Consider the following 24,390-nt stretch of genomic DNA (forward strand, 5'->3'; position numbering starts at 1 on the left):
GCTCACCCAGCCCGCAGTACACGGCCGACCCTGTGCTGTAAACTCCTGCGTGCTTATTCTCAGCCTCAGTCTTAATGAGGCTCACCCAGCCCGCAGTACACGGCCGACCCTGTGCTGTAAACTCCTGCGTGCTAATTCTCAGCCTCAGTCTTAAGGAGGCTCACCCAGCCCGCAGTACACGGCCGACCCTGTGCTGTAAACTCCTGCGTGCTTATTCTCAGCCTCAGTCTTAATGAGGCTCACCCAGCCCGCAGTACACGGCCGACCCTGTGCTGTAAACTCCTGCGTGCTTATTCTCAGCCTCAGTCTTAATGAGGCTCACCCAGCCCGCAGTACACGGCCGACCCTGTGCTGTAAACTCCTGCGTGCTTATTCTCAGCCTCAGTCTTAATGAGGATCACCCAGCCCGCAGTACACGGCCGACCCTGTGCTGTAAACTCCTGCGTGCTTATTCTCAGCCTCAGTCTTAATGAGGCTCACCCAGCCCGCAGTACACGGCCGACCCTGTGCTGTAAACTCCTGCGTGCTTATTCTCAGCCTCAGTCTTAAGGAGGCTCACCCAGCCCGCAGTACACAGCCAACCCTGTGCTGTAAACGTTTGCTTTTCAGGGTAAAATGTCACGGGCTGGAGCCTGTGCCGCATCTCACCACAGCTTGTCCTTCATGAATCTCATATCTGATCGGCCCAAAGCAAGCCACAGGAAACTCAGTGAGAAAGGCGTAAACTTCCCTGAATCTCTATTCATCCTGTGCAACTTGAACAAATGCTCCCTAAGTCAGGTCACATGGGAAAGGCCACAGGCGGAGAAAAAGTGAGAAGTGCGTCTCGGGCTCCGCGCACTTTATGTGGCCAATTGGGAGAGAGACAGGAAATGTGATGTTGCTGTCTGTCATTGATTAAATGCTTAGTAACCATTCTGTATTGTTATACAATAATGTCAAAAACATTCCTCTTTCAGTAAAAATTCCAAATGCAGGATACTTTTCATGTAGATTTGGATAGGGAGATCTACAGCCTCAAATAGGAAGCATTTACATTAATATTTTAGTATTATCATGTTCCAAGATCCTGCATAGCTACAAGCTTGTGAAATTAAACATCTGGTTAAACTTAGTGATTACCATATATGTTTTAACTATTATACATTAATATAGCTGTTCTTTTGTTTTCTTGTAAACCCAGCCTGATCTGTTGTTTCTGCTTCCAAAATAATGGACATATGGCAGCACATACCTGTAAGTGTTGTTTTTCTCAATCATTTTTACTGTTCATTACCACTGAGTGGCAGCATTTTGCAGAAATATTTTGAATTTCACATGCAGAGGTTATTACATCGTGGTTATAAAATCATACTATAATAAGATTTGTTTCAGTGATGTAACACGTACAGCATTATGGAGCCGCCAGCCTTGAAGCACATATGGGGATCAGTAACAGGACATCAGAGGAGAAGCACACACTGACGGCTAATCCAAAGATGAGGCATGCACTCAGAGCAAAACATATTTTTGCTTAATTATTTGCAGCTTTAGAACAAAGCAAAAAAAATGTGAGATAGTATAACAAGCCAAATATTCATGTTAGAAATTATTACCTTCTTTCCGAAGTTTCACAGAAAGATAAAAGGCAATTGTTCTCATGTACTTACAGGCAGCATCAAGACAGTCCCTGGGGGTCCTGGCAGGCCATCAGCTCCGGGAATCCCTGGGCGGCCGGGGGGACCCTGTGAACGAGCAAAACTATCACGTCAACACTGCGGAATGAAACTCCGAGTCGTAAATGGCTTAATCACGCAGTCAGCATGGACACAATCACAAAACATTCTGCTTCCTGAAATCCATGTAGGCTGATTGCTTGATTGTTGTAAGAAAGAGAAGCAGAGATGATCTTTAATAACAATAATTGATACTTTACTGATCCCCATGGGGAAATTGTCATTACACTTCCCTGAACTTATTCTTTGTGGAGTAATTTGTCCGTGAAGGGCAGCCACCCGTAGTAGCGCCCAGGGAGCTGGGGGTTAAGGGCCTTGCTCAAGGACCCACAGACATGCTGAGGCTGGGTTTGAACTGGTGACCTTCTGATTACTGGCATATAGGCTTAGCCCACTGAGCCATATGCTGCCTTTTAGTGCAGTAATGTTCTCATAAAAAAGAAGGATGATCCTAGACTAGATGTGACGGAACATTGTGAACGTGCAGCTCCTCCCTCTCTGAAGATCACCAGTGATTAGAATGTTCTGTTTCATCAGTGACGCATCAAGAACAACTATGATTCCTCATGTCACCAACTAATCTCTCTCCTTGTGGGACTGATTGACCCACTGATTGTGGGAACTTTTTTCACGTAATGATTCCTGACACTATAAGATCCCCCCCAGTAATCAGTCACACTGAAAATGAGCTACATCTTCCATGATCTCTGACAGAGTCTGGGTCAATCTAATTTTAACAATCAGCAATGCTGCAAGTACTGAGCGAACCTTCTTTTAATGAGCACAGATGATTAATAGGAGATCAGATATTTCTGATGTTCTGTGACAGTAAGAAGCTTTTCCTTCCCTAATGATTAACTGCACCAAGTTCTCTAATTATCCCCGACAATTAGACTGTCCTTCCCTTGATTTAGTGATAACAACCACTTAGAGTGAGCTAATGACTAACATGGGAAGCAAAATCTTCACTGACACAGTCAATGAAGAAATCACTAACACAGATAATGTTCACTAACACGGTAAAAGAACAGATCACAACACGGAGAATACTCACTTGCGCAGTAAATGCAGTACAAGTCACTGATACAGAAAATGAACCGTGACACTGAGAATGAACAGACTTTTTTCCCACAGATACTGAGAATGATATTATTGTTAAAGAATGATATTATTGTTATTGATAAAGACAATAAGTTCTGGACCTTTCAATGACCGACAGAGAGTCAGAACAGTAAACACTGATGCTTGTCTGCCTTGAATGATCACTGCACTGGGAGGAGCCCTCATCTTTCTGACCATCAGTGACCCTGCCAGCCTCTTTCTCTAAGTCCGCCTGACAAAGGCACTTTCGATCACTCTCTCAGAGTCACCATCAGCCTGAGATGGAGTCTCTCATGAGAAATCGCTGACACAGTAATATTTGAGCAAACCATGCGCACCATATGAAGCCCTCAAACAAAACAAATCATAAACCAATGAAAAGACCTGTGGCTGCTTTAGATCCAGAGAAATGTAGGCTAATTATATTAAACAAGAGATGAGGATGCAGTAAAGAGCAAGGGAGGGACCAGGGAGCTCAGCGAAGACTCCAGCTTAAGACCGGGTTCTGTTCCGACACACAGGTCGTATGTTGAAATGGATGTCGGTCGGAATCGGATGATCACATTGGATTTTAGGTGTGAGGGTGCGACTGGGAGATACGTGTGAGGCTGGGAGATACGTGTGAGGCTGGGAGTTACGTGTGAGGCTGGGAGTTACGTGTGAGACTGGGAGTTACGTGTGAGGCTGGGAGATACGTGTGAGGCTGGGAGTTACGTGTGAGGCTGGGAGATACGTGTGAGACTGGGAGTTACGTGTGAGGCTGGGAGATACGTGTGAGACTGGGAGTTATGTGTGAGGCTGGGAGTTACGTGTGAGACTGGGAGATACGTGTGAGACTGGGAGATACGTGTGAGACTGGGAGATACGTGTGAGGCTGGGAGATACGTGTGAGACTGGGAGATACGTGTGAGGCTGGGAGATACGTGTGAGACTGGGAGATACGTGTGAGGCTGGGAGATACGTGTGAGGCTGGGAGTTACGTGTGAGGTTAGGAGATACGTGTGAGGCTGGGAGATACGTGTGAGGCTGGGACATACGTGTGAGACTGGGAGATACGTGTGAGGCTGGGAGATACGTGTGAGACTGGGAGATACGTGTGAGGTTGGGAGATACGTGTGAGACTGGGAGATACGTGTGAGGTTGGGAGATACGTGTGAGGTTGGGAGATACGTGTGAGACTGGGAGATACGTGTGAGACTGGGAGATACGTGTGAGGTTGGGAGATACGTGTGAGACTGGGAGATACGTGTGAGGTTGGGATAGTCGAGCTGTGGTACAGTGTGGTATTTTCCCAGGGCAACTAGCTACTAGGTAGTGTAGCACTGCCCGGCATACAGCCACCCAAAATTTTATTTAATATATATTTATTTTTAAAAAGTCACAGGCAGCTGGTCTGGCCCCGTTTATCAAATGAAGCCCTATCAGTTATTCTGTGTACAGGTCCCTTCTGGTACTGTACGCTGTCTGGGGGCTCGGTCACTGGAGTCCCATCTAAACACTCATCACAAGCTGGCAGAACACAGATTACAGTCTGGATGCGATCTTCACATTCCCACAGTCCAGAACGAGCAGTCGAGGAAGAGCTAAGTGATGGAAGGGGTGACGACCCGGGCTGAGAAAGCGAGACGTCCTGCGGGCTGTGACTAACTGGGCGGGTAGGGAGGGGGGGCGATCTAACCCGCTGCTCTCTATCTGGGCTGTTCACATAGCCTGCAGGAAGCTCACTGGCTCCCAGTACTCAAGGAACAATGACACAGCACTGTGAGGGTTCTGCCGTAGACGGACCATGGGGACTATCAACGGCTGTACGTACCCTCTCTCCAGAGTCTCCAGCCGGACCAGGGGGGCCAGATGATCCTGGGGGGCCAGGCAGACCCTGCAGATGACATCACACGCCGTCACTAACCAATGACACATCACATGGGGAGAGGCCCATTTCACACAAGGGGGCGTCGGCTAAAGGCGGAAACTCCCACCCTCCATCAGAGCTACAATATAGCTCTCTCTACTCTCTACTGTTCTGTGTAGATCTTGGCAAAGGTGACTGACTTCTTATTTTTTTTAATTACAAGTATTATAGGGACAGAACACTGCAGAAGAAAGAGCATGTCACACTGCAAGTGCTTGAAAAAGTCGCTCTCGCATCCAGACATGACATCTCAGCTGTTTCTCTGACTTGATAAAAGTCGACGCCAAATGATTCAGGGCTGCGTCTTACAAAGTATATTCAAATATTTATATAAGCAAAAAAATAAACAGAGAATGCATTAGGGCCCTGACTGGTTTGCAGAGTCATGGATGTGAACTACATCCAATAATGGTCTGAGCTGAAGACAGCAAGTCTAAGAGAACCAGGGGAGGGGGCTGGTGTGTGGAGACTAGCCAGACTAGGCTGTTAAGTGGACAGGCGAAAGAAAGAGGGAGTGGGAGAAAGAAAGAGTGAGTGAGAGAGGCAGATACTTACAGTGGGGCCTTCAGGACCAGCTGGGCCTTCGAGCAGCATTCCCTGCAACACATCCAAACAGATGCGATTCAGGCTAATAATGAGAGCGACTCATGTGACCCACAAGAAGGACGAGCCAGAGCGCAGGATCACATTACAGGCTCTGACAGCAGAAAGGAGTCCCCACAAGCAGCAGGGGCGAGCGGCGTGGCCTCGGGGGCCCTCGTGGGGCCCGCCGAACCGATGCGAGATTTAACCCGAGGCTCTATTCCCCTTGGCAGGAATTCCGGTTCTGTTCATCGGATCTTTGTGGAGACGAAATTCTAAACTGCATGGTGAGGCGTCCGTGAAAGCTAGAGTGGGTGTGCGTTTGCAGTGATCTCGGCCCCCCCAGAGTGACAGGGAGGGAGTGAGCGTGTGTTTGCAGTGATCTCACCCCTCCAGAGCGGCAGGGAGGGAGTGAGCGTGCGTTTGCAGTGATCTCGCCCTCCCACAGTTGCAGGGAGGGAGTGAGCATGTGTTTGCAGTGATCTCGCCCCCCCAGAGGGGCAGGGAGGGAGTGAGCGCGTGTTTGCAGTGATCTCGCCCCCCCAGAGTTGCAGGAAGGGAGTGAGCATGTGTTTGCAGTGATCTCGCCCCCCCAGAGGGGCAGGGAGGGAGTGAGCGTGTGTTTGCAGTGATCTCGCCCTCCCAGAGTTGCAGGAAGGGAGTGAGCATGTGTTTGCAGTGATCTCGCCCCCCCAGAGGGGCAGGGAGGGAGTGACCATGTGTTTGCAGTGATCTTGCCCCCCCAGAGTGGCAGGTAGGGAGTGAGCGTGTGTTTACACCAATCTCACACCGTGCTTTCTGAGGCGGCTGTGTGTTTGCAGTGATCTCGCCCCTCCAGAGAGGCATGGAGGGAGTGATCGTGTGTTTGCAGTGATCTCGCCCTCCCAGAGTTGCAGGGAGGGAGTGAGCATGCGTTTACACCACTCTCACACCGTGCTTTCTGAGGCGGCTGTGTGTTTGCAGTGCTGCCACACCGTAACCCCCAGAGTGGCAGGGTAGACGTTGATGACAGCAGGAGTGAGCGTGCATTTGCACAGGGCGGATGTGGCTAGGAGCAGGGTCTCCCTCGCCATGGCCGTCACTACCACTCCGCAGGGTCTCCCTCGCCATGGCCGTCACTGCCACTCCGCGGGGTCTCCCTCGCCATGGCCGTCACTGCCACTCCGCGGGGTCTCCCTCGCCATGGCCGTCACTGCCACTCCGCGGGGTCTCCCTCGCCATGGCCGTCACTGACACTCCGCGGGGTCTCCCTCGCCATGGCCGTCACTGCCACTCCGCGGGGTCTCCCTCGCCATGGCCGTCACTGCCACTCCGCGGGGTCTCCCTCGCCATGGCCGTCAGTGACACTCCGCGGGGTCTCCCTCGCCATGGCCGTCACTGCCACTCCGCAGGTCCCGCCATATTTGCAATGACAACAGCCTAGCAGGGAATCCCCCTGGGGCTCTGAAACCATTCGAAGACTGGTTCCCATCCGACATACCCAAATGCCCACCCTGGGATGGAATCCTGGTACCGCAACCAAACACACCGACCACATTCTTGACACTGCTGCCAAAGTCACCACATCACAGTGTCTTCTACATAAGGACAGCGGAGAGCTTCAGCCTCTGCTTGGCATATTTCCAGGGTGGGGCGGCACCCCATCCAGGATGATCAACTCTAACATGCAGCCTTTCTTTACCCATCCATCCATACATCCATCCATCCATCCATTTTCTGTACCCACTTGTCCTATTCAGGGTTGTGGGGGGGGGGGGGGGGGGGGGGGGTCCAGAGCAGATCCCAGAAGCTATGTGCACAAGGTAGGGAATAACCCAGGATGGGGTGCCATCTCATCACAAGGCACACACACCTTTCTTCATATACAAGAAAATATTACCTGCTTCCTGGGGCTTGTTTTCTGGAACACTGCAGGCAGCCACGCTTGCCAGAGTGCTTTATGCTTATGGGCTGTGAGCATTAACTTCTGACCCCCCCACGTGCATGTGAGTTACAGGCTCATTAAGGTCAGTCTGCTATATTACTGGCTGTGTTCACACTTAATCGTCGTTTCACTGCCTTTTGTGTTTCGTCACAGCTAATTTGGAATGACACATTTAATTTCCTGGTGAAATCTCCATGGAAAAAAGATGATTCTTTTCCTCTTAACAGTCGTCCTCACAAAGAGACAAATATACAAATAATACATAAGAAATAATTCTTTTACTCAGACCAGATGGGGTGAAAATCCAGTTTCACTGGCCTGATACAGGTGGGACAAGAGAGGCTGGATAAAGGAGCTAGACGGACATGGTGGAGGACTTCTGAAGGTTAGGACAGTGGTCTGTCAACACGGTTATGCACATTCAGCCATCAGCTACTCTGTAATTATATGACCTCTCTCCTCCCCAGCATGCACGGCTCTTACTCCACGGTGATCTTCTGACCCTCGAGGGGACTAGACTCATCTAGTCACCCATAACAGATACTGTCAGTCTGCAGCCCTCTGCTTATGGGCTCTGCAGATCTGAAACACATCCATGAACAAACCACTTCCCGCTTTGTCTCGGTCTACATGAAGCATATCTCAAAGTCCTTCAGCCAAGAACTCTGACAGATATTTCCGTTCCGCACCACATGGGGCAGCAGCTGTGAACTATGTGGCCGTGTTGCCATACATATGCGGGTACTGGGGGGTGAGGCCCCCGATGGCAGCCTCATAACAGCATGGAAATCAATACTCACGGGCTCAATGATGGCCGGCTCTCCTTTCTGCCCCTTCTCGCCTCTGGCGCCGTCGACCTGCGGGAGAAGAAACCCAGCCTTATGTCGCCATCGTCCTGACCGTCCACCCACCCCGGCCCCCTCCCCGGTCGCCGGTCTCCCATGTTGGGGGGCTGGTTAGGCTCAGCACCACCTCCATTGCAGCAGAATGGTAGCAGACGCTAGATGTAATTCGGTTCTTTAAGGATAATGGAGAGCAGAGCCCCATCCCGGGATTAAAGCTCCTTACCACTTCATAGAACTCATCCTTTTCCGCGGGCAGCTGCTTTGCAGTGTCAGTGTCAGCATCTGTGTAATGTTCGTAATAAGTGTAGTCCTCCTCCTTGAAATTATCTACGTTGTATGTGTACTCTGCCTCTTCAGTGCCACCCTGACCACCCCCAGCACCAGCAGAGCTGCCTCCGGTTCCAGCTGCTGCGCCCGCTGCACCAGTTGCCCCTCCACCGATTCGGGATGCTCCAGCTCCAGCTCCTGTTCCAGCTCCTGCTCCAGCTCCTGCTCCAGCTCCTGCTCCAGCTCCAGCTCCTGCTCCTGCTCCAGCTCCAATTGATACATCCACACCACTTGCAGATCCACTGGAAACGACCGTGGATCCGCTGGAAACGACCGTGGATCCGCTGGACACGACCGTGGATCCGCTGGAAACGACTGTGGATCCGCTGGACACGACCGTGGATCCACCCACTGTACCAGCCGACCCCCCCGCGGAGCTAGATGAGCTGCTCCCAGTGCCCGTGGAGCTGTGGTCCGTACCAGTGTGCCCATCAGTGTATTCCTCTGAGCCGTACTCGTATCCGTAATCCAGATTGCCATATTCCTCAGTGTCACGGTCCACATAATTTACAACCTTAAGGAAGAAACAAAACCCCATTGATGAACAAAGACGCACTTGGATGCAGCCTGTTATCACAGTTCATGTCACAATAACTCCAGGGGCTGGAACGCATTATGTTCACTGTGTCATCAATGCCAGCGAGACGACCACCCAAGAAGCCTGTTCCATCTAATAACTCAAGTATATTAACAATACTTTTCAGATTTATGAAGTTACAACAATCTGGAAGCAAAATAGGCATTAAAAATGCCCAAGATATGCAAAAACACACTTACCTGGGTCATGTTATGTGTGACAACTGATTCAATTTTGTCCAGGCCTGGCACAGGACTGAGATCGACCTCTCTTCTGAATCCTAGTCCCAGGTCGATGTCTGTCCGTGTCTCAGCACCCGGCCCGCCACTGACCACATGTTCATGGGATCCTGGGACCAAATCAGTTTCCTCGTAGGTCTCATAATTATATGCAGCCCCATCGTAACTGTCCGTGGGGTAGACTTTTGTGGTGATGTCCTCCGCCGTCTCCGTCCTCGCCGTAGACATCACCTGACCATGGAAAGGAAGTTCCCGGCATTTCACTAGTGTGACGTTTACATACCTCTTTCAATTAATGTCTTGTAAATAATATGTTAATCTCTAGATGCAAAACTCAAAGCATTTAAATGAACAGAGGGAGTGTATAGCTATAATAATAACAACAACAACAATAATAACTATAATAATAATAATTATTATTATTATTATTATAGAATTTATCCTTGTAAATATAAAGTATATTTGTCAATCCATCATCCATTCATCCATGCATATGTCTATCAATGACTGTTGAGTAATGAATATTTCATTCTGGTTGGGTGACAAAGTTACCTGGTCTGGATCGGTGTCATAGTAAGGGTACTCATAGTCATAGTTGTCTTCCCCAGGAGGCTGAGCATAGATAAAGGGCAAACAATCAGTTGTAGCCCAGCACTTGTGGGCCAGTTTAACTCAGTTGTAAGAGAGAGTTTAAATGTTGTAACAGTTCATTCAAAATGCATTAAAAACACTTACATGCTGCTAATGAATGTTCTATGAGTGCATTATAAATGCATTATGAAGTTGCACTGAATGTTCTATGAATGCATTAGGAATGCAGTATGAAGTTGCAGTTAATGTAAAGAATTACCTTAAATGGTTATAAAGAAATCCTGTAATATAATAAACACTATAATGTTTCTAAAATGAACAGGATATTTAAAATATATATAATCAATCAATAATTGGTATTTCATGGTTTGTTTATTGCAGGTGGATTTTCAGTGTGATTCTCTGAAATATATCCCAGACCAGACAGCAACAAGCTTTAAGGAATTTTGCGGCAATGAAAAGCAAGCGAGGACCGAAATTTGGATGTTGTTTTTTTTTGGTCATGCAGATGTCTTCTCTCGAAGCGTATTCGCTCTGCTGTGACCCTGACTGCTTGCAGAAAGAGCGCATCCTGCTGGAATAACGAGCGTATCCTGCTGGGATAACGAGCGCAGCTGCGGGATGCAGACGGCAGAGGACTTTACTCGCCCAGACAAGTCCGGACTGGAAACATCCTGAACGGTTTATAGTAAAAAACTCTACCCAAAAGCCCCACTTGCTCAAACAGCAGCGTGGTGACAGGTAAGGTGGCCAGATCTATGTGTTATATACTATAAAATCAAGGTGAATGTCTATCAACATGTGTCAAGTAAACCAGATTTAAGATTGCACATACACTAATTCTTATTTGTTTTATATAGCCATGTAGTTAAATGTAACTGAATATAATTTTAAAAGGCAAAATTTTTGTTAGAAATGATGTTATAGAATGTATACAATATTATATCTAGATTTTGTTTTGAGTCATTTTTATTACATATTGTCATTGGTCCACAGCAGAAGCCAGCATTCAGAGAATATGTAAATTTTATTTATGAATGAACTCCCATTCTGGAAGTAGCACTATTCTTTAAAACACAGGGCTTGAGTTCCATTTTAGTCCCAGATCACTTACAGTAGTCTTCCTCCTATTTTGAAAATAGCGTGTCACTCTGCAATAAAAGAATCATCATTTTCATTTCAGGCCAATTCACCAAGTGGTCGAGCCGCTTCAGTCTGTCTCGGCCTAAAACACCTGTAACTGCCCGCTTAAACCCGGAAGAGCCTCATTGGCTGGAAGCACAACTCCGATTAATGCTGAGCTGTACTCCTAAGCCGAATGTGAAACCGGCAGCTGGGAAGAGGAATGCGTGTCATAGAGGGAGAAATGAAACCAGCAGGGGAAAAAAATTTTGGGCCTCCTCTTACATAGTCATATGGCTCCGGGTCCTGGTTCTGAGTGGATTCAGGAACCGGCACCTCACAGTCAGGGCTGTAGTGCTCACAATAGTCATCGGCCACCCGGTGGTCAGCGGCGATCATCAGCTGCTGGATATCTCCCTGCAAAACAAAAAACCAATGGACTGCAGCCAAATGTCAAGTTTTAAATGGCCGTGATGCCTTCATCCTCTACTCTAAATCTACGGCATATATCCTTATATAGAGATGCACTTATGTAGCAAGCATAGTGGTTTCTCTAATTATGGTTTCATATTAGCCCTTAATACAATAGACAGTTATTGACGATATACATTGATATTGAAGCAACTTGCAAGCAACTCCAAACATCTGGTACTGAAATCTATAAGTAAAGGATGGAGAAGATCTTTGACTCTACAAAGGACCACAACTCAGGGAAATGGATAAAGTAATAATCATGGGGCGGGGGGGGGGGGGGGGGGGGGTAATTCACAACAGATGGGAATGAGGAAATCTTGAGTCATAAAGGATGTTGTGTATGTTCTGTTATACATCGTTTGCACAGCCCAGAAAGACCACAGATCCACACTGCAAAGAGGTAAACATGTAAAGTGCTGTAGATTAAGCAGTTTGCAAGTCATACAAACCCCAAAGACAACTGGTAACGCTTTACAGTAAGTGTACCTTCATAATGCTTTTATATTGTATTCATAAAACGTTCTGTACACCTTCATAATGTATTCATAAAACATTCATAAACACCATGTAATATACATTAATAACAAACATTATATAATAATAACAAACATTATAATTGTAAAATCATGTAATGTTTGTTATTAATGTATATTAAAGCTGTTAAGGGATGTTAGGATGTTAAGGTGTACTATGAATGTTCTATGAATGCATAATGAATGCATTATGAAGGTGCACTTAATGTAAAGCATTACCAGACAATCTATCAATATTGACCAAGAAATGCAATTTCTTGAGCAGTTTCTACTTTATTTTTAAATCCATTTAATGTTCCATCTTTGGGATTTATTGCCATTTTTCACAGGAAGACGACCACCGACGGGAGGCAGGACACCTAAGAGTCTCAGAGTGTAAACATTCTGGTTCAGGGCGAATAGCAAGGAAAAATACTGCAGGAAATGAGCTGGAGAGGCTGATAACCCCAAACCTCTGCTTCCTAAAAGCCATTAACTCTTTTCTTTCAAAAACAATAAATCTGAAGATTTAAGCAGTTACGCCAGAAGTACATTTACACGCACGGTTTATGTCGTGGTTTTGTTTTTATTGCTTTCTAAATTTCAGGCTCGCACATAACTATCACAACCCATTCCTTCCTTCCCACAGAGAAACTGTAAAGACACTGTGCTCTTGAATACAGGAGGAATTTAGGTGGAAGTTTATTAAATCCATCTGCCAAGGGCTCAAACTTATTTTTCCAAATATGTAATTACTCAAGGGCTACAAAATAAAAATGCATATTTTATTGAAAATTTTTTCTTGCTTGAGTTTCTGAATTACCCCTTTTTTCTTTTTTCTTCTTTCATTTGAGAAAAAGCATAATTACAAACAGCCTATATTTTCTTCTACATAACAATTTTGAGAAAGTACCCACAGCAGCTAAGAAGTAAACGATCAGTTAAACGGTGCAAATAGCACTAGGCATTTAGTGAGATTTCAAAATCGACGTGACACTCCCAACAAAACACAAGGTCTGGAAATTCAATTACTCTGCTTTTCACGCTGCACGTCTTTCACTGGAGAATTGACTGAAAAATCAACTCAGAGACACACTTTCCGGCCTCTGGTATTTCTTAGTGTTTAATGCAAACCAAGCCTCACTGAGCCAGACACACCGGATCAGTGGAGAAGTCAGGAGGCCGTCTCTGCGTGTCCCAGCAAAACGGCGTGGAGAATCGGAAGCATCACGCTTATTTGGAGTGAGACGGAGTGCAGCAAAGAAATCCATCTGAGGTCATGAAGTTTAGCTGGATTTAGGGCCGAATTTAACAGCGATTATGAGCTGACCAGATGAGGTCACAAATCCTCCTTCTTTTGATGGAAAATGCATTAGCACTGATACCCAACCTGTACGTTTATTTAATGATCTGCACATTTTTATAAGACGAAAATGTCCCTGCATCTTCCAGCTGCTAACCCAGTGCAGAGTTGGAGGAGGGGTGGAGCCTGCACCATTATCCCAGGCAGCCTAGGGCACAGGGCAGGGGGCACGCTGGACAGGACGACGGTCCATGTCAGGGCAAACACAACAACCAAGTTAAAAATGCATGTTGCTGGACTATGGTAGGGAACTGACACGACACATGGGGGAACAGTGCAGACACGGAACTCAGGGTGGGATTTTCTAACCCCCAACCGCGGAGGTGTGAGGCAACAGTGACACCCACTGAGCCGCCCCAAGCAGCATTATTCTCAGTGCTTAATCTGTAAATCAGAAGGTGCCGGAACACGAAGGGCATATGAGGGCAGAGGGCTAAAGAGGCGGGCGCAGCTTCCGGAACACAAGAAAAACATGGCGCTGAAAACATGCTTGCGTGAAAAGTGATGTGTAAAATTAAAATAAATATTTATTATATTTTATTTATTGTTCTTCTTTTCTTAACCAGAGAGCTGCCAGATCTGCGCAAATAAGTGCCAGAGTTACATATATAGCGTTTACTTTAAGCATGCCTACACCAGCTAATTAAACTTTGGGATAAACATGATATTTTATCCCACAGGTCACCAGTGACCCTGGTCTTAACAACAGTAAGCGTTCCGAAATGAAGAATGAAGGTCACCAGATGCCAGATTTGTTTTTCTTTTCATACAGTCATGTTCATTAGGGAGGTTTCTTCCTCTTAGGGAGTTTTTCCTTGCCACCGTTGCCTTTGGCTTACTCACTGGGGGGTCCTTACGAGGCAGAAATGTAAAGCGCATTGAGACAATGTAATGTTGTGATAATGCGCTATATATATAAAATTGAATTGAATTGAATTGAATTAGTATAAAATATGCCATCATCCCCCACTGGTGACTCACACCCAGCTGCAGAGCCTCTGACTTCTGGTGAAGTGCTTTGATGCCTACAGACTGTACATAAGATTATGCGTTTTTTTCTTTCCTTGTACTAAATATAGTAAAAGTTTGAAAATAATTTTTATAAAATCATCTACTTCTGAGCACATGTTCAACAAAATACCTTAGTCAGGTTTCCCAGTATTTCATACTTACTACGTAATACTTCTTCCTGATAGATTCCTGCTCACATTTGTCTGGTATCAGCAAAAACTGAGATATCTACCTGTCTTCCAAAAAGTCGAAGCGCTTCCCCTGAAGCTGACAGTGAAAAAGCCGCTCCGGCTTCCCCAAGAACTGTGTTAACGACCAACATCTGCTGTCTCTTCCCTTTCAGTATAAACATATCCCAGCCATGTTCTCCCCGATTGCCTCAGATCCCAGCCATGTTCTCCCCGATTGCCCCAGATCCCAGCCATGTTCTCCCCGATTGCCTCAGATCCCAGCCATGTTCTCCCCGATTGCCCCAGATCCCAGCCATGTTCTCCCCGATTGCCCCAGATCCCAGCCATGTTCTCCCCGATTGCCCCAGATCCCAGCCATGTTCTCCCCGATTGCCCCAGATCCCAGCCATGTTCTCCCCGATTGCCCCAGATCCCAGCCATGTTCTCCCCGATTGCCTCAGATCCCAGCCATGTTCTCCCCGATTGCCCCAGATCCCAGCCATGTTCTCCCCGATTGCCCCAGATCCCAGCCATGTTCTCCCCGATTGCCCCAGATCCCAGCCATGTTCTCCCCGATTGCCCCAGATCCCAGCCATGTTCTCCCCGATTGCCCCAGATCCCAGCCATGTTCTCCCCGATTGCCCCAGATCCCAGCCATGTTCTCCCCGATTGCCTCAGATCCCAGCCATGTTCTCCCCGATTGCCCCAGATCCCAGCCATGTTCTCCCCGATTGCCCCAGATCCCAGCCATGTTCTCCCCGATTGCCCCAGATCCCAGCCATGTTCTCCCCGATTGCCCCAGATCCCAGCCATGTTCTCCCCGATTGCCTCAGATCCCAGCCATGTTCTCCCCGATTGCCTCAGATCCCAGCCATGTTCTCCCCGATTGCCTCAGATCCCAGCCATGTTCTCCCCGATTGCCTCAGATCCCAGCCATGTTCTCCCCGATTGCCCCAGATGCCAGCCATGTTCTCCCCGATTGCCCCAGATCCCAGCCATGTTCTCCCCGATTGCCCTACCCTAGCACTTCGCACACAGACAACAGTAAACTGATATTGTGCCTTTTAGACATGCAGGTGCCCCGATATATTGCCTGATACTTGACCTGTCCTTTGAACCATCTATGCCTACATACAGTACCACCATGCAGGGAGGAAGCAACCATGAGGGACGGTTGCCCCCCAGTATTTAATTTGGTTCCATTCATCCCCCCAATTAATAGTATTTAAAATACTAAATTGTGCCCCCCGATATCTCTCCTATTCCCCCTCTCCACACAGGCACAAACTCTCTCCTATGCTGTTGCCACTTCGATAATTCTAACAGCTAACCAAAGGCATCCAAATTCTCTCCAGTACAATGCAAACTGTAGACTCTGTGCGACTCAAAGACATACAGGCTATTCTACAGAGACCTTCCTGCCTGAAAAGCAGCGTCCCATCAGCACAGAAAGTCTCCCAGTTTGACAGCAGCTAAAAACAGTGTGAAAAATGTTATAAACACAGGTTCGAAACGTCTCCGGATAACTGGCTGGTTGCACTAGAGCGCCCTCCACAGGCAAGGCTGTAGGCAGGCAAGCTTCCCAGAGTCTTGGCGCTGGGGCGAGAGTCACTAATGGTTAGGGGCCATTCGGGAATCCCACACTGCAGCCACACCAGCATCACCATACCGACGAGTCACTGTTTGGATCCATCGATCTCAGCAAGGCACAAGGGTGCTCTTTTAGAAAGGGACCTAAGGCGGGGGGGGTATTCTCTGCCCATCCTGCGCTTAAAACAAAACAGGAGGCCTTTGAGAATGCGAGCAAGAGAGAGGCGAATGAAAGAGCGCATTGTCTCGTCAAAGCCGTGTGTCATGTCTCAGGCGGTGAGTCAGCCGCCAGCGATGCAGTGCTCCCTCGGGGCTCCGGGGGACGTACTAACTGAGACCTCGCAGCCGGAGATTGTTTTTAATAGCGGTGTCCTACTTTCCAGTGGCGGCCCTCAGAATGAGGTCCAGACGTGGGGAGCCGGATGCTCAGCCAGCGCCCTGAAAGGCGGCACGTTTGGCAGCCGCACCCCCGAGGCGTCCCGGGGCACGAGCTCAGACTGTAAGCGTCGCGCCAGCTTCTGCAGCCCGCATCCCGTTACGAGCCAGAGACGGCAGCAGCTGGCTGCCCGTCGTCCTCCCTTCCTCATATAACCCCGACGGCGGAGGTGTGCTGGATGAGGCTCTCAGAAGATCAGCTGTATCACATACAGCGTCCACTGCAGAGCTGACAGAGTGGCCCAGCCTGATCATTCTGACTCCTCATTCTGACTCCTTCCATCTTTGCCGGCAAGGGAGACGTGTGCTTTTTTCAATGGATGCACACCTGTTATATTAAAATATGTATAAATTACGTTTGCATACAGCCATGGAAAAAATTAAGAGACCACAGCACAATTTTTTGTTTCACTCACTTCTCAATTTATGGGTGCGCGTCTGAATAATTTACATATGTTTTGCAAACTCCAGCCTGGCTCTTCCCTGCTTCTCAGTGATGAAGGGCTTCTTCCTTGCTTTATGAGACTTCAGTCCTGCTACTAGGAGCCCGATACAAACTGTCCTAGCAGTGCACTTCACACCTGCACTTAATGTGTCTCATTCCTTTTGAAGGTCACTTGATGTCATCCTCTGATTCATGAGAAACTGTCAGATAAGTTAACACTCATCTCTGCCATTAGAAAGTCGCTTCTGCCCTTTACTGCTGGATCCTTCCCAATGTCTCCTGCTTCACTTCGTTCTTCTGTCCTGCTGTCTTCAAAATTTTTAACCTTAAAGCAACCTAGCCTCTACTGCCAACTACGATTAAACCAGGATTTAAAAATGCAGACTTGTTTAAACCAGAGTGGTCTCTTCATTTTTTCAGGTATATGTTCTTTCATGTCTGCCAAAAGGTGGTCAGTTAATCCACTAACAATTTTTCTGAGAATAGTCCATAAAAATGGACAAAGATCCGAAAATTATGGTTTGTGTTCCACTAGTATTACAACTCTAATGACGATATACTCCTCTTACACATAACTCACTATACCAGTGGCGAAATATCTCTCATTCACTGGCAGTGGTGGTTTCATAGATACACCATCATGCTTGCATCCTCCTCACATTCCTGCAAGCCTTGGAGGACAGGAAGCTTGGGATGTGGCACCACACCTGGACAGAGCTAAACAGGACGCCTTCCTCTTTCTCCTGGATCTCACAGCTTATTCCAGATGTCTTCCCTGAACCCAAATGACGAAAACATGTGTGGCCAAAGCCCCGAGCGCTGAGGCCAGGTCCAGTTAGCAAAGCATGCAGATGTCTGGTCTTCGCAGCCTGCAGTCTGCAATGTTCAATGCAGCATGGTCATGCTCAGCTTCCTCCAGCCCTCAGGAACCTGGCTGATCCAGCAGCAAAGCCAACTGGCATCTTAAAGAGTAAGGAGGACCCTCAGCCAGAAGCTCAGTCAATAGTGCAACATTTCTGGCTTGACAGAGATTCACAATGAGATGGATGTAACCAATTAATTTAAAATTAGCATTACGGGGTTTATTATTGTTACTAGCATTATTACTTTATTTATTTTATTTTCATGTGCACCACATACTCATTATAGTACATGGCAAAAAGGGGCAGAGACAGGGGCACAGAGAAGGCTCTAGCTGAGGGGGGCGGCAGCGAGGAGGTCGGCAGTGAGGAGGCCGGCAGAGGGGAGGTCGGCAGAGAGGAGGCCGGCAGAGAGGGGGCCAGCAGAGGGGAGGCCGGCAGAGGGGAGGCCGGCAGTGAGGAGGCCGGCAGAGGGGAGGTCGGCAGAGAGGGGGCCGGCAGAGGGGAGGCCGGCAGCGAGGAGGTCGGCAGTGAGGAGGTCGGCAGAGAGGGGGGCGGCAGAGAGGGGGCCAGCAGAGGGGAGGCCAGTGGCGAGGAGGCCAGCAGTGAGGAGGTCGGCGGCGAGGGGGGCGGCAGCGAGGGGGCCAACATCAAGGCGGGAGGTGACGAGGGGAGGCCTGCGGCAAGGAGACCAGCAGCGAGGAGGCCAGCAGCGAGGAGGTCGGCTGGCCGGGCAGCCTTGCTGCATTAGATGAGGATTTTCCCTTTCAGCCTTGGACCTGGTCCCAGACATCAGACATTCCCCCTCTACACGCAGGCACATATCGGTCATATCACATTCTCACTCTTTTCTTTCCATCGCTCTAATAGAGCTCATATCAGGAAAAAGATGGATAACAGGCACTGGATGTTGATCTTGGCAAAGCCCAAGACAAGAAATATTAAATGGGATTTTTAACACTCAAGGGCTGCTTAATGTAAGGCTACTAGGGGCCTTTCCCCTGTTTTTTTTTCCACTGCCACGCCAAAGGCCCCCCGCTCCCCCACCCCCCCACCTCCCTGGACTGGGTCCCCCCACTAACAACATTCTGCATAATATCATGCGGCACGCCGGGCTGCTCCAAGCATTACGTCAGTGTCTGCTGAGAGAGAACTTCACTCTTTCCAGAGGTCCGGACCAAGACGCTGGTCACCTCCACCTCCCTCACCTCCGGAGCAACCTGGCTATGCTAATGCGCACCAGCTGTGGCTCTTAGTCATCGGCTTTCACTGCAGAAGCAGCCCACAAGGCCGCAGCCTTTCCCGCCATAACACGTCGGCGACCGCATGAGGCTGCGTCATCAGGAGATCAGCTCACGATAACCCCAAACAGTGACTCAGACTCCAATCAACAGCCCCTGTGTGGAACCATTCCGTCGTTCTCTTTAAATGCTTCAATGCTTCGGTTCTGAGAATAATGACCTAATGAGTGCCACTGTACCATGGTCAAGATTAAATCTGAGAAATACTAAAACGCGCTTAGCCTTCTTCCAGCTCCTTAGTCATACTGTCATTTTCACAACCTTCGATGGCTCTGAGGGGTCTGTAGGACACTGATGACACTAATTATCTGTGGAAACAAAACAGTACATTTGCTGTATATTAATTTGACAGATATGTTATTATGGAAGAGTCATGGGGCCTGCGGAACACATATCCATTCCAGTGTAAACTGTCACTATACATGTGTACAGGTTATGTGTTTATTTGACACGAAAAATGTAAATATTACATGAAATTTCAATGAGAATCCATCCATTTTCTGAAACTGCTTCTATTCAGGGTTGTGTGGAGGGGGGAGCCTATGGATGAAAGGAAGGGAACAACCCAGGATGGGGCACCTGGCCATCTCAGGGCACAAGGCAGGGTACAACCCAGGATGGAGCGCCAACCCATCACAGGGCACAAGGCAGGGAACAACCCAGGATGGGGCACCAACCTATCACAGGACACAAAGTAGGGAACAACCCAGGATGGAGCGCCAACCCATCACAGGGCACAAGGCAGGGAACAACCCAGGATGGGGCGCCAACCCATCACAGGGCACAAGGCAGGGAACAACCCAGGATGGGGCGCCAACCCATCACAGGGCACAAGGCAGGGAACAACCCAGGATGGGGCGCCTGGCCATCTCAGGGCACAAAGCAGGGAACAACCCAGGATGGAGCACCAAGCCATCACAGGGCACAAGGCAGGGAACAACCCAGGATGGGGCGCCAACCCATCGCAGGGCACAAGGCAGGGAACAACCCAGGATGGGGCGCCAACCCATCACAGGGCACAAGGCAGGGAACAACCCAGGATGGGGCGCCTGGCCATCTCAGGGCACAAAGCAGGGAACAACCCAGGATTGGGTGCCTGGTCTTCTCAGGGCACAAAGCAGGGAACAACCCAGGATGGGGCACCAACCTATCTCAGGGCACAAAGCAGGGAACAACCCAGGATGGGGCACCAAGCCATCACAGGGCACAAGGCAGGGAACAACCCAGGATGGGGCGCCCGGCCATCTCAGGGCACACTCACATGCACACCTATGAGCAACCTGGTAACTCCATTAGCATCAGCATAGTTTTGAACTGTGGGTGGGAAACCTGAGTACCTGGAGGAAACCCCACAATGTCATGCGAAGAACATGGAACCACGGTGGAGACTTGAACCCTGGTCCCAGAGGTGTGAACAGTGCTAACCAGAATAGTCACATGTCTGTCAGCCCCTTGGGTCCTTAACTCCCAGCTCCCTGGGTGCCACACGATAGCTGCCCCTTCGCTGTAACCCTCAAGCTTTATTGACAGCAAGACTGGACCAAGGGTTTCCCCCCCCCCCACCCCCCGGGGATCAATACAGCACAAATCTTCTATAAGGGGAAAGACCTGCTATTACTGTAGTATTAACTGGGTATACATCCATCTTATTAGCTGCTGTCATTTATCCAGCACAGGCTCATGGGGATTAACAGAACAAATAATAACAAAAAAAAATGTTTGGCAAATGCACCAAACAATCGCCATTAAAGCGATTTCAGAGGAATTGAGACCTTTATGCACAAAACCAATAAAAGCCTTAAAGACACCATTGCATGACTGGTTAGAGAATAAAACAGCATGGCAACGTCAAAGCACACTGCTAAGGGTCACACTGCTAAGGGTCACACTGCTAAGGGCCACACTGCTAAGGGTCACACTGCTAAGGGTCACACTGCTAAGGGTCACACTGCTAAGGGCCACACTGCTAGGGGTCACACTGCTAAGGGTCACACTGCTAAGGGCCACACTGCTAGGGGTCACACTGCCAAGGGTCACACTGCTAAGGGCCACACTGCTAAGGGCCACACTGCTAGGGGTCACACTGCTAAGGGTCACACTGCTAAGGGTCACACTGCTAAGGGCCACACTGCTAAGGGTCACACTGCTAAGGGCGATGGACACCCAGATGAGAAAGATGCTGCCCAACCCAAATCCTGCAGACGTGTAAGTGCACTACAAGACACATCCATTCAGAGATTACCTCCTGTCTTTGTTTCCATTCATCTTGGTGTTCTCTCCCATCTCTAAACTGCCTAGGATTTTTGTTGGCAGAGGATAAATAGAATAAAATCGCAGTGTTATGGAGATCCACTCATGCATTGGACACGATCTGACTGTCGGCACACACTCGCTTCCAGGCGGTAAGCTCAGTACAATGCACACCAAATCCATTAAAAACCGCAACATTTCTCCGAACAACAGAGCATAAAAATACAGCAGAACTATAAGCATCAGAGTCACTAACCTGGGAAGGATATATAGGGCAGAGATGTTCAGGATACAACATAGACTAACCACAGAAATTTCAAGCTCTTCTTATCACAGAGCAATTACAGCACTTCTGGGCTGCTAGTCAATGCTTGTTCATCATGGGAAATTGCCCAGAAATACATAATTCTTTTCACATAAGAAGATACTCTGTAAACTATTTTTTTCCTCTTTGATGATATGTATATAACTTATATTCTTCAGTGCCTCTAATGCTGTCCTGTCAATTCATAAATATCACTGTACAAGCAACAGTGAGCGTTAAGATCCATCCTCAAATTTCATTTTATCAGCATCACCACCAATCAGTAATAATCATCGTCATGATAATCATCATGTCTTTCTGTGAAGTGCCCAGGTTTTTGTATTTAAGGTGCTTTATTACTGCATTGAAATGTGATGTTTAGCTTTTACACATCTGTGAAAACAGCTCTCAAGGCCACAGCTACAAATTCAGCAGCAACAGCAGGTAAGAATGGATTGAATGACCAAAGATTTAAAGCCTCCAAAAACTGTGTGTCAGCCCATTAAATTCGCATGAGGCGAGTTGCTTTGAAGTGTTTTGCCGTATTGAGCACTGCCTCATATTTCAATTTAAGCAATTTTTTTTTTTTAATGCAACCCAGGGCATTGCTGAAACCAAAAAGACAAGGCTAGTATATTACATTGGTTCTCACGTCAGATATGCTAGTTTTAGAATCTTTCATCTGATTGGGCAATGAGCCCCAACCAGAAGTCCAGGAAAAAGGCCTCAGATTCATTAATAACTTTAGGAGCTGGGACTGGGTGGGCGGAAGTACCAAGAACATAACGTGGAAACTATGTGGAATATTCTGCAGTTCTGACCAGCTTCCTCCCGGCCTCCAACAAGCAGCCGCAGGGGTGCAGGGCCTGACGATTTCCAGAGCACGTATACTTGCTCCTACTGTGGTTGGTTCCCTTATAAGGATTCGCCAAATAAGGTCAACGGCACAAGACCCCTGTCCGTCTGGCCGTCACAAAGGTCTGCCTCTGTTTACTCTTCGTGCTCTGACTGAAAACCACTAACGAGCAGTGCTGCCAGAGAGCCTTCATGAAGGTCTAAGAATGAGCATCAAAGAAGAGCTATTGAAATGACTGCGATTTGGAAAATGGCTCCTGAATGGAAGGGGCACCCAGTAAACAAACTGAAGGTGATGAGAGCTTGGAGGAAATGTACTGGTTGAGGTGCTGATCACTGGAACAGAGACAGACTGGAGAGGAGAGATTGAGTCCTTACTCTGGCAGTTTATTTGTTTCATGACCTCACTCCAGTTAAAAAGATGTTTAAAATAAGAAGTGGTTAATGACACATACAGTGTTAGTAACTGGGAAACAGTTGACAGCTCAAACAGCTGAGTCTGATTGCACAGGATTATTCCATGGACCAGTGATAAACCTAAAAAACTTCAAAGATGCCTCACAAATCCAAAGATGCTTTTTGTCTGTTTATCACACTATTTGTATGCATGAGTCTAATTTTACAAAACCTAAATATATACACACACATATATTTTTCATAAAAACTAGGTATGCACCAAAATATAAAAGAAATTTTAAGAAGGATCTAATTACTGCAAGTAGTGTGAGTAAAAACGTAAAGATAGTGGAGAACTCAAGCCCACAAGCTGCGCTCTAGATGTGTACGTACCCTGTTCTTCTCTAGATGTGTACGTACCCTGTTCTTCTCTAGATGTGTACGTACCCTGTTCTTCTCTAGATGTGTACGTACCCTGTTCTTCTCTAGATGTGTACGTACCCTGACAGCCTTTCCCTACTCGCCCATGAGAGGGACTGTTGGCAGGGAAAGCCACAAACCTCACCCCTGCGCATAATTAAAATGCTTTGACAGGTACAAACACCCTGTTGCTGTTGGCTGGATAGTACTGGAGCTGAACCGACTGATCGAGCGCAGGGTCGCCTTTTTTGGTCTCTGTGTCTCCACACAGAGGACCTCAGAATGAAAATACTGAAATTTGCTCTTTGGAATATCTTCAGTCATTCTCCCAATATCATGTTAAAGGACAAGTTGATGTCAAACCTGTTTCCCTGAGCTGGTAGCAGCCTCGTGTATCAGCTCTTCCCCGTGGCAAATCCCTGAATGTGCGCTCAAAGCAGTGTCAAGAGAGTCAACCGGAAGGAATCCCGCTCAGTGCACTGTCGGCCTTGACATGTTCAAAGAATGTTCTTCCGTAAGGATAATTGTGGAAATGTCTGATTTTGCAAGTATGCAAAAATACAGCTGCCACAAGCAATATCCTCTTCCTACATGTTTTTGCACAGATAAAGCCAGAAACTGGAAAAGATTCGCTTGTGCAAGAAATGTCTGATTTCAACCAGCTGGAAAATATCTGGGGAAAAGAATGTTATTGGGCATAGAAGTCTGCAAATATACTTTGATAGCCATAGTGCATTTTCAGAACAAAAGCGAGCTAATCAGCCTACCTCGAACACTTCTTCATCAAGTATCCTGGTTCCAAAAACGACAATGCCTTTGGTGTCGATGATCGGGTGAGGACTTCTTCTTAGGGTCTTGGTTATCTTCTTCTTACAGTCCAAAACCATAGTGATGGTTTGCCTGTGTACACTAATCGCCACTCGGTGCCACCTGAGGGAAGAGACCGGGTGGGGTTATCTCCAGAAGTAGAAGGAAAGTGCGCGGCTAGTGTTACATGCATTTATTTGCTATATGCTTCCATCTAAAGCTTTGTACAATTGAGAAAACAGGGTTAGCCAGTCCTTGGAGTGAT

At 47.8% G+C, this 24,390-nt stretch overlaps 1 protein-coding gene across 2 annotated transcripts in view; it reads right to left on the minus strand.

Annotated features, from left to right (window-relative positions):
• The window catches only part of LOC111833387 (collagen alpha-1(V) chain-like), a 93,347-nt gene that overhangs the window by 41,891 nt on the left and 27,066 nt on the right, over nucleotides 1-24,390 (minus strand). For both annotated transcript variants that reach the window (XM_072703298.1, XM_072703289.1), the window contains exons 4-12: nucleotides 24,086-24,248; nucleotides 11,218-11,349; nucleotides 9,772-9,831; nucleotides 9,181-9,450; nucleotides 8,300-8,917; nucleotides 8,032-8,088; nucleotides 5,281-5,322; nucleotides 4,630-4,692; nucleotides 1,650-1,724 (exon numbers count right to left, since the gene is read on the minus strand). In XM_072703298.1, coding sequence (XP_072559399.1) covers nucleotides 1,650-1,724; nucleotides 4,630-4,692; nucleotides 5,281-5,322; nucleotides 8,032-8,088; nucleotides 8,300-8,917; nucleotides 9,181-9,450; nucleotides 9,772-9,831; nucleotides 11,218-11,349; nucleotides 24,086-24,248 — 1,480 coding nt within the window. The remainder of the gene's footprint in view (nucleotides 1-1,649; nucleotides 1,725-4,629; nucleotides 4,693-5,280; nucleotides 5,323-8,031; nucleotides 8,089-8,299; nucleotides 8,918-9,180; nucleotides 9,451-9,771; nucleotides 9,832-11,217; nucleotides 11,350-24,085; nucleotides 24,249-24,390) is intronic.

The sequence above is a fragment of the Paramormyrops kingsleyae genome, chromosome 2 (genome assembly GCF_048594095.1).
Source record: "Paramormyrops kingsleyae isolate MSU_618 chromosome 2, PKINGS_0.4, whole genome shotgun sequence".
Taxonomy (NCBI): domain Eukaryota; kingdom Metazoa; phylum Chordata; class Actinopteri; order Osteoglossiformes; family Mormyridae; genus Paramormyrops; species Paramormyrops kingsleyae.